The following is a 15614-nucleotide window of genomic DNA, read 5'->3' on the forward strand; positions in this document are numbered from 1 at the left end:
TTGAGTTGTGAGAATTCAGTGAGTTAATATGCACTGAAGGCTGGATTTGGGAACAGCTAGGGGAGGACTTGGAGGTGGCAGAAGTGGGTGGCAAATCCTGGCTCTGTTCACAACGTGCTGTGTGATCTTGAGCACATGACATCACCTCTCTGAGCCTGGCAGAGGTGGGGAGAAGCACCTACCATATAGGACAATGGAGAGGATTTCATCCTGCAAAGGCTCTGCCACGTGTGAGCTGTAGAGCTGGGACTCTTGGGGAGAGCTCTGGAACTTACTCACGCATGGAAACCTTTCCAAACCTCAGTCTCCTCTGATTAGTAAAGATAAGAGTGCCACATGTAGGTTTCCCCAAGGGCCCAGAGGGCCCCAGGAAAACTGACCTGGAGCAGGGGATGGCTGAGTGATACAGGGCTCAGGCACAGGCACAAATGATCCAATGGCTGGGTGCTAGCGTGAACTTCTGTGCATTGATTCTTCCAGAAAGACATTGTGGTGGCTTCCAACAAGGTATCATGCAGGGTCATCGCCCTCTCTTTCTCAGAGGACAGCAGCTATTTTGTCACCGTAGGGAATCGGCATGTGAGGTTCTGGTTCTTGGAAGTCTCCACTGAAGCAAAGGTAGGTTTCTGCCCCTGTCCCCTTATCCAGGACTGGCGGTTAACCGTTAGGGGCAGTGTGGACTCCTGTTTCTACCTGAGATTTGGAGCCAGTGATCTCAGAGGTTGTCTGGCCTCTGGTTCAGCTTCTGCTTCTGGGCCTGCTCAGACAGCTCAGACAGCTCAGGTGCTGTCAGGCCCTGCTGGGAAATCTCCCGACACACAGACCCTGGGGCCAGACCTCTTTTCTGGACTGCCACCTTCCAGCCACTCTGCCTAGAAGTGTCTGTTCTGCTTTTTTCTTCCTTTCTCCTCCATTTGGAGGAATGCCTTCGAGCCCTTCTGTTTAGCTATGTGTCATATCGTCTGGTCATGAGAGTCCCATTGTGACCTTGCTGGGGTCGAGGCCATGCGGACAGTGTCTTACTATGCCCTGCTGTGCCTCCAGGTGACGGGCACGGTGCCCCTCGTAGGGCGTTCAGGCATCCTGGGAGAGCTGCACAACAACATCTTCTGTGGCGTGGCTTGTGGCCGGGGCCAGATGGCAGGCAATACCTTCTGTGTGTCCTACTCGGGCCTCCTCTGCCAGTTCAATGAGAAGAGGGTGCTGGAGAAGTGGATCAACCTGAAGGTACCCCACCCTCCCTGTCTGCCATCAGTGGGGAAAACACTCTTCCCAGGACATGTGTCTCTAGGGACATTCAGTAATGTCCCTGCCGGGTAGTTGATTCCACTAACTCTGGGTTTAACCTCTCAAAAGTTCTGCTTGTGAGACTTTTGGTGAGTAACTTTCCCTCAATGAGCCTCAGTTTCCTCATCTGTAAAATGGAAATCCTGCTGCCTACCTCACAGAGTTAATAAGGGAGTCCCATGAGATAATATATAGAAGGTGCTCAGCACAGTGCCTGGTACCCTGTAATGGGGTCAAGGTTACAATCGCTCTCCTGTCACTGTTTGATCCAGTTCCCATTTTTCTTCTTCACTGAGCACTCTTAACTGGTGGGAGGACTGCATTTTTTTTTTAATCTAAGGTATGATTGACTTCATTTTTCAGTCAAAAAAGACTATGTTAAAAATACATAACTTTTTTTTAAGTTTATTTATTTTGAGAGAGAGAGAGTGTGAGCAGGGGAGGGGCATAGAGAGAGAGGGAGAGAGAGAACCCAATCAGGCTCCACACTATCAGCACAGAGCCCGTTGCAGGGCTCAGTCTTGCGAACCATGAGATCACGACCTGAGCCGAAACTAAGAGTGGGGTGCTTACCTGACTGAGCCACTGAGGTGCTCTTAAAACATTTTATTTGTTTTTTAAAAAATTTTTTTGAATGTTTATTTTTGAAGGAGAGAGAGAGAGAGAGCATGAGCAGTGGAGGAGCAGAGAGAAAGGGAGACACAGAATCCAAAGTGGGCTCCAGGCTCTGAGCTGTCAGCACAGAACCTGACATGGGGATGGAACTCACAAACCATGAGATCATGACCTGAGCCGAAGTCAGATGCTTAACCGACTGAGCCACCCAGGCGCCCCTCTTATAACATTTTAAACCAAAGGATGGGGGCTTCTGGGTCGCTCAGTTGGTTAAGCATCCAACTCCTGATCTCAGCTCAGGTCATGATCTCACAGTTCGTGGGATTGAGCCCCGAGTTGGGCTCTAGGCTGACGGTGTGAGTCTGCTTAGGATTCTTCTCTGCCCCTTCCCACTCTCATTCTCTCTCTCTCAAAATAAATAAATAAAAACTTATAAATAAATAAATAAACAAACAAATAAAATAAAGGATGTTACATCTATAAATTGCAGAACTACTTTTCTTCAGGATCTGAGGGTTTGAATCCAAACTGTCTTCCTGTTCTGAGACTGGATGCCCATTGGCTATCAGCAGGAGCATAATGGTTTTCCCTCCTTTTCCTACTCCTGATTTTTTTTTTTTTTTTTTTTTTTTTTTGAGAGAAAAGAGCATGTGAGTCGGGAAGGGGCAGAGAGAGAATCCCAAGCAGTGCAGAGCCTGATGTGGGGCTCCATCTCCCCTGTGAGATTGACCTGAGCTGAGATCAGGAGTTGGACACTTAACCGACTGAGCCACCCAGGCACCCCATCCCACTTCTGCTCTTGTGGCTCCCCTCCAGAACTCACCTTTAGGGTTAAAGGAATGGTGTCAGGCCTGTGGAAGAATTCAGAGTTTCATCTGTTTTTCCTAATTGGTTAAACATCATTCGTTTTTTTCTCGTCTGAATCCTCTTTCTAGAACTTTGGCAGCTTAAGCAAGTCCAAAGCTTTTGACAGATGGATGGTTAGCCCCTGAGCAGTTGTCATAAATGACAACTTATAAATTAAGTTCCTCTAGACTTGGACAAACTCCTGTAATGTGTATCCAGAGGTCTGGCACTTCCTGCCCTGTCCATCTGTGTGTTCTGGCAGGATAGATGGCCCAATTGTCTTTCCTGTATACGGTAACATTTTTCTGTGTTGCTCTGAAGTATAATCTCTATGAAGTTGTTTTCAAACAATAAGGAGTAAAATGTAAGCCTCATATTCAACCCTGTTACTGCAAATTACCTATCTGAAGTCACTATCTGCTGAACAGATTATTTTCCACACACAGCTGAGTTCCTCTGTAAACAATAACAATTCTGTCATAATTTGTGCCTCTGTCTGCCTGCTGGCATGTTTCTTTCAATGGTGACTGCTACATCCTGATTTCAAAAGTCTTAAAATTTGCTAAAATAGACTTCTTAGACCCAAAGAACTAAAAGGCTTCTCTGGAGGCTGTTCTGTTAGTCCCTGTGTCCCTGAACTGGGCCACATGGAACACCAAGTACACTTGTGTTCCCTTTGCCCCCACAGGTCTCTCTGTCTTCCTGCCTGTGTGTCAGCCAGGAGCTCATCTTTTGCGGCTGCACAGATGGGATAGTCCGCATCTTCCAGGCCCACAGCCTGCAGTACCTCGCGAACCTGCCCAAACCGCACTACCTTGGGGTGGACGTGGCCCAGGGCTTGGAGCCCAGGTACTGCCCAGCAGGGGGAAGGAGAGGAGCCCACTCAGTCTGTCCACTGACATTCACTCATGCTTCCGGCCCCATCTACCTATCTGGCCAGCCCTGGGCTGGAAGGAGACAGCTATAACGAGGCAGCAAAATCTCTGCCACCGTGAAGTCTGCAGTCTAGTGAGGGAGCTTGATGATAAGCAAGTACACAAACGAGACCATTTCAGATAGTCGTAAATGCTGTGGTGAAATAAAGCAGGGACTCAGAAAGGAAAGTGCCCGGGGATGGGGCTGTGTTGATTGGCAGCCAGGGGAAGCGTCTTTGATGAGAGGGAGCCAGCTGTGTGGAGAGCTGGGTCCCAAGAGCAAGTGTAAAGACCTGAAGGGAAAAACACCCTGGGCTTGGTGTGTTGCAGGAACAGCTAGGGACTGTGTGATCAGAGCCTAGTGTACCAGGGGAAGATGTTGGGAGACAGGTCTGAACATTTATGGAGACTGGCAGGAGAAGCTTCCTTCCAATAAAGGAAGTCTTTTCTGATGTCAGTGGGCAGCCTGATTTCAGGCATTGGCATTGGTTATATGGTCAGGCCTTGAGCATTAGATCCCTCTGGCTGCCATGTTGAGAGGGGGTGGAAGGGCTGAGCTGTGCTGTATCTTCCCCTTTGATGTAAGGCTGTTTGGTGTCTGTAAAACGTAGGACCTACCTCTCATGGAGACTGGGAATTCAGTGTTGCTAAAGCTCTCAGATCGGCGTGTCATAGATGCTCAGTAAACTGTAGCCTTTGTAGGGAGGCCCCAGGTCAGGGGACAGCTCCCCAGCCCCTTGCATAGGGATTTTTGATCACATGTTGGTGGGGCCAATGAGAGAGAACTGAGAACTGATGGTATGTGCCCATCATCCTTCCATGCTCAGAGAGAGGATGGAGCTTGGGTTGGATTAGATGAAGGGAGAGAGATGTCAACAGGAGTCAAAAATTCAAATGTTCTCAGGGGCCAGCCAGAAGCTTCCAGTTTACAACCTTTGGACTAGAAGCAAAAGCAAAGGAACTGGGAGGGAGGAAGGAGGAGTGGAGTTGGAGTGGGAGATGGACCACTCATCCTTCCATGCTCAGAGAGAGGATGGAGCTTGGGTTGGATTAGATGAAGGGAGAGAGATGTCAACAGGAGTCAAAAATTCAAATGTTCTCAGGGGCCAGCCAGAAGCTTCCAGTTTACAACCTTTGGACTAGAAGCAAAAGCAAAGGAACTGGGAGGGAGGAAGGAGGAGTGGAGTTGGAGTGGGAGATGGACCACTCCAAATATAAGGAATGGCATTGCCAAGCAAGAGGCAGCTAGCTCAAGTGTCACCAGGAGCAGCTGTCACTACTCACAGTGACATTGATGGTGACTGATGGCACATGTGGCCTTGTTAGCTTCCTCTTCCACAGAAAGGCAGAAGCAGTCTACCCGGATACGGTGGCACTGACCTTCGACCCCATCCATCAGTGGCTGTCCTGCGTGTATAAGGACCACAGCATCTACATCTGGGATGTCAAAGACATCAACAAAGTAGGCAAGATGTGGTCGGAGCTCTTCCACAGCTCCTACGTCTGGAACGTGGAGGTGAGTCCCTGTTTTCTTCCCTCTGTTCCTGCTCGGCTCCCATCTGGGGCTCATCTGGGGAAAGCTTCCGCAGTTTAGGGAACCCATTCAGCTCTTCCTTCACAAGATCCCAACTTTGTGCCAGATGCTGTTCTATCTAGGTGCTGGAGACATAGCTGGGAAGGAAACTGATGAAAGTCCTGCATTCGGGGGGGAGAGTAAACCCACACGTCATCAACACCAACCAAGCAGCATTACCTCTCCAAAGAAAAATAAAACAGCGTAGGGCAAAAGGGATCAAGGGTGCTATTCTAGAGAGGGGAATGATCAGGGAAGTCCTGAGGACATGACATTCAAGCAGAGACCTGCAGGAAGCGAGGCATGTGGCCACTGGGGAGAACAGTGTCAAGAGCATGTGTACCTTGGAGAGCTTGCTGTGGAGGCCATTTGTGTAGTTTAGTGCTTTTCTAAGTGTTGAAGTTTTCTGAGAATGAGTCTTTGGGATGTTTTCATTCTCTAAAGCTGTTCTAAGTCCTTGCACATAAGACAACCGGTGGGGAAATAGTTGTATTCTACCTTTTTTTTCTTTTTTTGTCCTTCAGATTTCTTACTGATAGAGCACTTGTCCTAGAGAAATTATGTTTTTGGTGGCCCAGTTCAAAACTGGGAGAAATAACTTGATCCGTTTGAATAAGCATTATTTAGCCCTTTGACTGCTTGAATCCATCTGCCTTCGTAGATCTGAGTTTTCTGCTGATAGCACTTTTCTCTTAACAAGCATGTTGTTTAAATAACTTTAAATTTTTGTGTATAAATATATTCTCCTTGAAAAGCAGGTGAAATATTTCAAAGCTAAAGACTGTTTTGATCACTTCCCTATCCCCCAATCCTCTCTCTCACCCTCACCTTTGTTGTTGGTTTAGTATATGCTCTTTCAGTTCATTTTCTTTGCATCCACCTGTTATTTATATATCTGTCTCTTCAACAAAAATATCTGTGGGTGCATCTTTTTATCAGTTCTGGAAAGAACAGCCAGTACAGACTTAATAATTGCCTCTACCCTGTTCTTTCTCTTCATCTGTAACTCCAATGTCCTATCTCTATCCCTCATACCTTTTATAAATAGAACAGATCTAGAAAACCACACAAAAGAAATGTACAGTTTATTAATTATTGTTAGCAGCTATTGGTGCTCAATGCATAGATCCATTTATTCCTTGGGGGTTGCAATATGGTGATATTCTAATTCTATCATTTCTTTTTATTAGTTGGACTACTTATATGAAGAAACAATTCCCCTCATCTACCATTTGGTCACCCAGTGGTACACTTCATATAGGAAAGGCAGGATAAATGCTTGATTCTTTCCCTTTATTTACCAGTTTTCAAGATAATGAATTGGTTCCCTGTCCTCTAAAGGTAACTAGTTGTTTTTATTTAATATCATTCTAAACTCATATATGTAAATATATTGGATATATTTTAATCCATTGCAATTATTAACATTATTAAAGCTCAAATTGTCCCATCTTTGACCAGTGGGAGCCTCTTTAAGTTGGCTCCTGAGTCCTTTGGACATGACCCTAGTAATCTTTCTTTGGTAGCTTCCTTGCTATTGGAGATGACGAGATGTTCCAGTTGCATCTTGTACATTTCCTGTCCCAGACCTGGAATCAACCATTTCTTTTTTTTAAAATTTTTTTTTTTTTTTTTAACATTTATTTATTTTTGAGACAGAGAAAGACAGAGCATGAACGGGGGAGGGGCAGAGAGAGAGGGAGACACAGAATCAGAAACAGGCTCCAGGCTCTGAGCCATCAGCCCAGAGCCCGACGCGGGGCTCGAACTCACGGACCGCGAGATCGTGACCTGGCTGAAGTCGGACGCTTAACCGACTGCGCCACCCAGGCGCCCCTGGAATCAACCATTTCTTGAAGAAGCCCTGAGTTTTTGTTTTGTTTTCAGTGTGAACTGGTATTTCAAATTCACTGTCTGAGTGCTGGGGATGCTCATAGGTATTGGATTGATCCTTCCAGAATCCTAAAGACATGGGGGCTGATGGAATTAGGATATCTCCCCAGTTAATCATTTACTTATTCCCACATTATATGTACAACAGTCTGAGAATGACGATTACTCAATTTTGAAAAGAGTTTAAAACAATTTTTTTGCCTATGTTCTCTCCATTCACCCCCATTTTTAAAAATAGTTATACTATTTCTGTGTGATTTGATCATTATATACCATTACATACCACATTCTCTTCCTTATGACCCCATTTATTTGGGGGAGGGTAATAAGTGTACATATATATTGTGGTAAAATACACATAGCATAAAATTCACCATTTAAATAATTTTAAAATGTACAATTCAGTGGCATTCAATACATTCACAATGTTATACAACCATCCCTACTATCCAGCACTGGAACATTTTCATCACCTCAAAAGGAAACTCTGTACCCAAGCAATCAATCCCTTTTCCCACTTCCCCAACCCTTTCTGCCGCTATGACTTTGCCTGTTCTGAATATTTCATACAAATGGAAAAATAAAATATGTAGACTCTGTGTCTGGATTCTTTCACTTAATGTTTTCAAGGTTTATCCACGTGGTTACTTACATGTTTCAGTACTTCATTCCTTTTTTAGGGTTGAATAATATCCCATTGTATGGATATACCATGTTTTGTTTATCTGTTCATCAATTGATGGATATTTGTGTTGTTTCCATCCTCTGGCTTTATGAATAGTGCTGCTATGAACGTTCATGTACAAGCTTTGTTTGAACATCTGTTTTCAGTTCTTTTGGGTGGTATACCTGGTGGGCAGAATTGCTGGGTCATATGGTAATTCTGTGTTTAACTTTTTGAGGAACCCCCAAACTTTTCCCAGCAGCTGCATCATTTTACATTCCCACTAGCCATCCTCCACATCCTTACCAACACTGGTTTTTTTTTTTGATTTTTGAAGTATAGCCATCTTAGTGTTTGTGAAATGGTAGTATATTGTGGTTTTGACTTGCATTTCCCTAATGGTTAATGATACTGAATTTCTTTTTATGTGCTAGTTGGTAATTTGTATATCTTTGAAGAAATATCTATTCAAATATTTTGTCCAGTTTTTACTTGGGTTGTCTTTTTGCTTTTGAATTGTAAGAGTTCTTTACATATTCTGGATATCCTTATTAGATATATGATTTACAAATATTTTCTTCCATTTTTATGTTATCCACTTTCTTGTATCCTTTGATGTACAAAGATTTTTAATTTTGATAAAGTTCAATTTAGTTTTTTCTTTTATTGCTTGTATCTTTGGTGTCATAACTAAAAAACCATTGCCAAATCCACAACCATGAAGATTTACTTTTCTTCTAAGGGTTTTATTATTTTAGCTCTTCCATTTAGGTCTTTGGTCTCTTTTGAGTTAATTTTTGTTAACTTTTATACTTGAAGCAAGGGTCCAGCTTCATTATTTTGCATGTGGGTATATAATTCCAGCACTGTTTATTGAACAGACTATTCTTTCCCCTTGGATAATCTTGGCACACTTGTCAAAAATCAATTGACCATAGATGTATGGATTTAATTTTGTACCCTCAGTTATATTCCATTGATGTATGTCTATCTCTATGCCAATGGCACAGAATTTTGATTACTGTAGCTTTGTAATAAGTTTTGAAATTAGGAAGTGTGTTTCCTACAACTTTGTTCTTCTTTATCAATATTGGCACTATTTGGGATCAGCTTTTCTGTTTCTGAAAAAAAAAAACAAAAAACAAAAAAACAACCTTATCTCCATTGTAATTTTTATCTTCTTGGCAGCCCTTGGTTTACTTTGCTCTTCTTTTCTAGTTCCTTAAGGTGAGACATTATTGATTTGAGACTTTCTTGATGGAGGCATTTACAGCTATAAATTTCCCTCTGAGTATTGCTTTTGCTGCATTCCATAAGTTTTGGTATATTGTGTTTTCATTTTCACTTGTGTCAAAGTATTTTCTAATTTCCCTTTGATTTCTTCACTGATCCATTGGTTGTGTAACAGTGCGTGATTTAATATTCACATATTTGTTAATTCTCCAAATTTCCTTCTGTTAGTTGTAATTTCATTCTGACTGTCGTTAGATTGTTTGTGTGATTACAGTCTTTTAAAATGTATTGACTTCTTGGGGCGCCTGGGTGGCGCAGTCGGTTAAGCGTCCGACTTCAGCCAGGTCACGATCTCGCGGTCCGCGAGTTTGAGCCCCGCGTCGGGCTCTGGGCTGATGGCTCAGAGCCTGGAGCCTGTTTCCGATTCTGTGTCTCCCTCTCTCTCTACCCTCCCCCGTTCATGCTCTGTCTTTCTCTGTTCCAATAATAAAAATAAAAACGTTAAAAAATAATAATAAAAAAAATAAAATGTATTGACTTCTTTTGTTACCTTATAGGTGGTCTATTCTGGAGAATGCTCCATGTTTACTTGAGAAGAATGTGGGTTATGCCATTATTGGGTGGAGTATTCTTTACATATCTGTTAGTCTGTTTGGTTTATAGTGTTTTTCTAGTCCTCTATTTCCTTATTGATAATTTCTTATAACTATCTTTTGTTGAAAATGGAATGTTGAAGTCTTCAACTGTTATAATGCTGTTTCCAATTCTGTCAGTTTTTGCTTCGTGTATTTTGGTTCTCTGCTCTTATGTGTGTATGTTTGTGTTATATCTTCTTGATGGTTGGCCCCTTTATCAATATATAATGCCCTTCTTTGTCACTTGTAACAGTTTTTAAAAATTTTTTAAAAAATATTTATTTTTGAAAGAGAGAGAGACAGAGTGTGAGTGTGGGGATGAGGGGGCGGGGAGCAGAGAGAGAGGGAGACACAGAATCTGAAGCAGGCTCCAGGCCCTGAGTTGTCAGCACAGAGCCCAACAGGGGCTTGAACCCATGAGCATTGAGCTCATGAACTGATCGAAAGAGGGATGCTCAACTGACTGAGCCACCCAGGCACCCCCACTTGTAACAGTTTTTGACTTAAACTCTATTTTGTCTGATACTACTATATACATGCAAATTTCTTTTCTGGTTACTATTTGTATGGAGTATCTTTTTTTTTTTTAATATATGAAATTTATTGTCAAATTGGTTTCCATACAACACCCAGTGCTCATCCCAAAAGATGCCCTCTTCAATGCCCATCACCTGCCCTTCCCTCCTTCCCAGTCCCCCATCAACCCTCAGTTTGTTCTCAGTTTTTAAGAGTCTCTTATGCTTTGGCTTTCTCCCACTCTAACCTCATTTTTTTTTTCCCCTTCCCCTCCCCTATGGGTTTCTGTTAAGTTTCTCAGGATCCACATAAGAGTGAAAACATATGGTATCTGTCTTTCTCTGTATGGCTTGTTTCACTTAGCATAACACTCTCCAGTTCCATCCACATTGCTACAAAGGTCCATATTTCATTCTTTCTCATTGCCACGTAGTACTCCTGTATGGAGTATCTTTTTACATACCTTTACTTTCACCCTGTATGTGTCTGGATATAAAGTAGCCTCTTATGGACAACAGAGAGTTGGATCTTTTTTTAATGAAGTCTGCCAATAATTTCCTTTTTATTAGAGAGTTTAATCCCTTTACATTTAAGGTAATTACTCCTAAGATGGGATTTATTTTTATTTTCTTCTTTTCTTGCCTATCTCATAATTTTTTTTGTTGAAACCTAGATATTTTGATTTTTATAATGTGATGACTCTGGAAATCAAATTCTTCTCCTCCATGCTGGGGTTTGTTGTGTGGGTTGTAGTTGTTTAGTGGTTTTTCTGAACTGTTTTTGTAAAGATTGTGTTGTTTTTCATGTGTAGTCACTTAAGTCTTTCCATTATCTGAGATGTCGGCTGTCGTGATTTGACAGCAGTTTCCTTATATGTCAAAATGCAGCAGCTTCTTTCTTTTTTAAGCTCTCCCTGGTTATTGTAAGTTAGATTCCAGAGTTCTGAAAAAGTTGATTCTGACAGTTTTTTGGAGCTTAAGTTTGCTTTGGTGGAGGGATAGCTTTTTGGAGTTCTCCCCGCTGTGCCGTTTTCAGTGATGTCACTTGACCACCCTCATTTATTCTTTGTTCCACGAGTAACTATATATTTAATCTATGTTGATGTCTCTAGTTGTTTTTGTTGTCTGGAGCTCCTTCTTTTTTTTTTTTTTAATTTTTTTTTCAACGTTTATTTTTGGGACAGAGAGAGACAGAGCATGAACGGGGGAGGGGCAGAGAGAGAGGGAGACACAGAATCGGAAACAGGCTCCAGGCTCTGAGCCATCAGCCCAGAGCTCGACGCGGGGCTCGAACTCACGGACCGCGAGATCGTGACCTGGCTGAAGTCGGACGCTTAACCGACTGCGCCACCCAGGCGCCCCTTTTTTTTTTTTTTTTTTTGAGAGAGAGCACGGGGGAGGGGCAGAGAGAGGGGGACAGAGGATCTGAAACAGGCTCTGCACTGACAGCACAGAGCCCGTGGACCTCAAACTCACGAGCCATGAGATCATGATCTGAGCCAAAGTCAGACGCTTAACTGACTGAGCCAACCAGGTGCCCCTGGAGCTCATTCTTTAGGAGATTTGTCAGGAACAGTTCATGGGGACAGTATCTCCCAATATGAGTTTTTGCATATTGGTAAGTTTATATTTGCCCTTTATACTTGAAAGTCACTCCTGCTGGATAGAAAATGTTTGGCTCATGTTTTCTTTCCTTGTCTCTCTTAAATACATTATTTCATTTTCTTATGGTTATTGAAATGTCTGATTGTTTTCCCTTTTAAGTCACTTTCTGTGCTTGCCTAGAAGCCCAAAGGATTTCTTTCTTTTACTTTTAGGCCTAGTAATGTTACTCTAGAGTATATCTTAGTATTGGTTTTTATAGGTAGACATATTCCTGCTGTATACATTTTAGTATTTCTGTTCCCTTGATTTGGTTTTCTTCAGGGATTTCTATTATCTATATGTTGGATTCTCATTGCCTAGCTCCAGTAGTGTCACTTTTTCTCAAATCCTTTTAGTTCTTTCATCATTTGTTTTATTTTTAATAATTTCCCCCTTTTAGGGGCGCCTGGGTGGCTCAGTTGGTTAAGTGTCCGACTCTTGGTTTCAGTTATGTCATGTGATCTCATGGTTTGTGGGTTTAAGCCCCCCATTCTGCCTCATGCTGACAGTGTGGAGCCTGCTTGGGATTCTCTCTCTCTCTGCCCCTCCCCCTCTGGCCCCCTCTGTCTCTCTCTCAAAATAAATAAATAAACTTAAAAGATAAAAAAAAAAAGCCCCCTTTTTACCTATTTCTTCATGCCTTACCTTTTTGTGTTTATTCGCTTTTGGATTCCTTCTAATTTGGTTTTTATTCCTGAAATGATCTCTTCATTTATTTCTAACTCTGAATTCTGTCATCTTGTTTCTGAATTTCCTAATTGGGAAATTGTTTTGTTTTGGGGAAATATGTTTCTGGTGTGCTTTCTTTCTTTTCCTTTTATTTTAAAGGGTAACTTTGTTTGGGACTGGAGTTTGGTCCTTTTTTGTTTTCATTTTTAGAAATGGTATAGTTCATGGGGCACCTGGCTGGCTCAGTCCGTAGAGCCATGATCTGAGGGTCATGAGTTTGAACACCACCTTGGGTGTAGAGATTACTTAAATAAAAATAAAAACAGAAGTTGGTGTGGTTGAGGGCAGATTTTCTAGCTTCCCAAGAAAGGATTCCATCTTCTATGATTTTTATACTATTTAAAAAAATATGGCAGCTTGCTTTCTGATATTTCCTTATTATGTTCCTATTTATGTGTTGTGCCCCTACCTTTTTCTAAGCCTCCTCTTTACTCTGGCTCTCCAGTGTCTATTACCTTTTTCTAAGCCTTTCTTTACTCTGGCTCTCCAGTGTCTATCCTGATCAGTCTTGTTTTCCTTCTGGGTGGGCCTTTGGCCATGGGTGAGAGCCATGGCAGGTCAGTGTTAAGAGTTCACAGGATCTTCACAGCTCCAGCCCCTTCCGACCTAATTGCCAAAACACACACTCAACCACTGTTGGAGTGGATAAAACCCTCCCAGTTTGAACTGCTGTTCAATTTGAACTGTTGTACTTTCCCTGTGAATACCCGTTGGCTACTTTGGGGTTATCCTTTGTTGGGTAACCACAGAGTTACTCAAAGAACAACAACAAAGTTGCTTCCTTCTGTGTTCTCTCATATACATGTTGACAAACTACTGGAGGTATTTAGTCCCTACCTGCTTGTATTTTGGGAGTTATGAGAATATCGTATCACCTAATTTTGCTGTAAGTGTTGTCTGTGGGGTTTTGGTTTTGATATCTGGTTGCTCATTTTGATGTGGCGATTTTAGATTAAAAATCTGTGCTACTGCTGTTATCATTTCCTCAGAACCCGGTTTTCCAGATTTGAAATCTCTCTATATGTCATCTTTTTGATTGTCTGACCTGCATTTTGCTTCTAGAAATAGTTCTATTTTGTTGTTTTTCAGCCCTGCTTGGTTAGTCTTTATAGTTTATGGTCGGCTAGTCATACTTTTACTCTTGTCAAAGCTCTTCTATTTCTTTAAGCATGTTAAACATAGTTATTTTATGTTCTGTGTGATAATTCCAGTATTTGAAGCTGGATGGCTATTTCTGCTGCTTCTTGCTCATGGTACCTTGTTTCCTTTTGTGCTTAGTGATTTTTGATGGAGCTGCCCATTTGCCTTGGAAATTTACGTGTGGGGATGTTTCATGGCCTGGGCTGAAGATGGGGCATGGACAATATATAGTAGCATTCGGTGTCCTTGTTTTCTTGTTCATTTTTAACATAGAAGGCATTACGCCTTGCCTGTTTATCTGCCACATACTTTTTGTCACCAAAATGCACTAGTATATCATAATGCTGCCACTGACATGGTTGTAATGAATCGCCCTTTGCCTTGTTCTCTGGGGACTGTAGGTGTATCCGGAGTTTGAAGATCAGAGAGCTTGTCTGCCATCAGGATCTTTTCTTACTTGCTCCTCAGACAACACCATCCGCTTTTGGAACATGGATAGCAGCCCTGACTCTCACTGGCAGAAAAATATCTTCAGTAATGTGAGTGGCTCAATTATGAACCATATTTTAGGAGGAACTGAGACAAACTTTAAGTAGGATATAGGGACAAGAGGGGGTCTTATGGACCTTGGTGTTAAGTTTCACTGAGGGCAAGAAGCAGGAAGCAAGACCGGTCACACTCTGTCGCCCTCTCTCTCGTCTCTCACTCTCTCCCTCTTTTTCTTTCTGAGGTAGTGTGGTCTGTCCTCTTTGCTTCTCTCTGCCCATCAGCTCCTGCGTTCTAGGTGTGTCAACACAGCTACTCCAGGCAACCTGACATATTCAGTAGAAATGAAATTGTTCCCCAGGTCTTGAGTCAGAACTCTCTGGAAGAACACCTGACAGACCAAATCAGGGAGGGGCTTCCCCTGTCTAGCTAACTGCCACACAGGGAAGCCTTGGGTGAGGGTGCTGGCAGCGTCCCAAAGAGAGCCATGATGTTGGGAGGGCTGAAGAAATGGTTGATATTGCTAGGTCAGTGAGGGAGCTTCTCTTAGGAGCTGAGATCTGATTCATGCATTCATTTATTCTGCAGATGCTTAGTTAGATCTATGCTAGGTGCTATGCTGCATGCTGGGGACACATCAGTGACTAAGACCCTCCTTCTGCCCTTGTGGCTCCCACAGTCTAGAAGGGAGAGGCACCAATAACTGCACAAATTATGGTATAATCATAAGCATGATAAGCATGGAAATAAATTGTGAAGTGTTAGTAGGATATGTAACAGTGTCATCTGATTTTATCTGTAGTGTGAGGGGCAGTTTCCTGGAGGAGGAGACAACTGAGCTGAGATGTGGAGGATAGGGATGAGCAAAGAGGGGAGGGGAGAGTGTCCTACACCAAGGGAATAGCCTGTGCAAAGGCCCTGAGGTGAGAAAGAGTTTGGGGAGTTGGAAAACCTGAGCAGTCACTGTGGCTGGAACAAAACAGGCCCTTAATGCAGGGTGTGTGTAGTAGGTGCCCTTTTACTCCCCTCACCCCCCCCCCCCACCCAGTACTACCACCTTCTCTTCTGCACCTGTGTGATATACATGTTATATTTGTCTGCATACAATAGAAAAACCCAAAGCCAAGAGGAAAAGTTTGGTTTTCTGACTCATAAAAATAGTCTGGAGGTCACCAGTCCAGGCTGTTTTGGCAGCTGCAGGAAGCCCTTAGAGACCCGAGAGCCTTTAGCTGTCCACACTGCCATTTTGGAGTCATCCTTGTCCTTGTCATCCAGTATGGCTGCAGGAGCTCCAGGCAGCAGGACGGAGGAAAAGGAAGCAGAGTGTTCTCACTTGTTTCATATCTCATTGACCAGAATGTATCCACAGAGCCTCACCCAGCTGCCAGGGGGACTAGGAAACAGTCACTCTGAGTAGTGAAGGTCAGATTTGGAGTTCTG

At 42.9% G+C, this 15614-nt stretch overlaps 1 protein-coding gene across 2 annotated transcripts in view; it reads left to right on the forward strand.

The window, feature by feature from the left end:
* Positions 1-15614, forward strand: part of WDR62 (WD repeat domain 62) — a 45563-nt gene that overhangs the window by 8876 nt on the left and 21073 nt on the right. For both annotated transcript variants that reach the window (XM_047836732.1, XM_047836733.1), the window contains 5 exons: positions 481-618; positions 1045-1227; positions 3437-3597; positions 4989-5178; positions 14090-14227. In XM_047836732.1, coding sequence (XP_047692688.1) covers positions 481-618; positions 1045-1227; positions 3437-3597; positions 4989-5178; positions 14090-14227 — 810 coding nt within the window. The remainder of the gene's footprint in view (positions 1-480; positions 619-1044; positions 1228-3436; positions 3598-4988; positions 5179-14089; positions 14228-15614) is intronic.

Source organism: Prionailurus viverrinus, chromosome E2 (assembly GCF_022837055.1).
Source record: "Prionailurus viverrinus isolate Anna chromosome E2, UM_Priviv_1.0, whole genome shotgun sequence".
Lineage (NCBI taxonomy): Eukaryota > Metazoa > Chordata > Mammalia > Carnivora > Felidae > Prionailurus > Prionailurus viverrinus.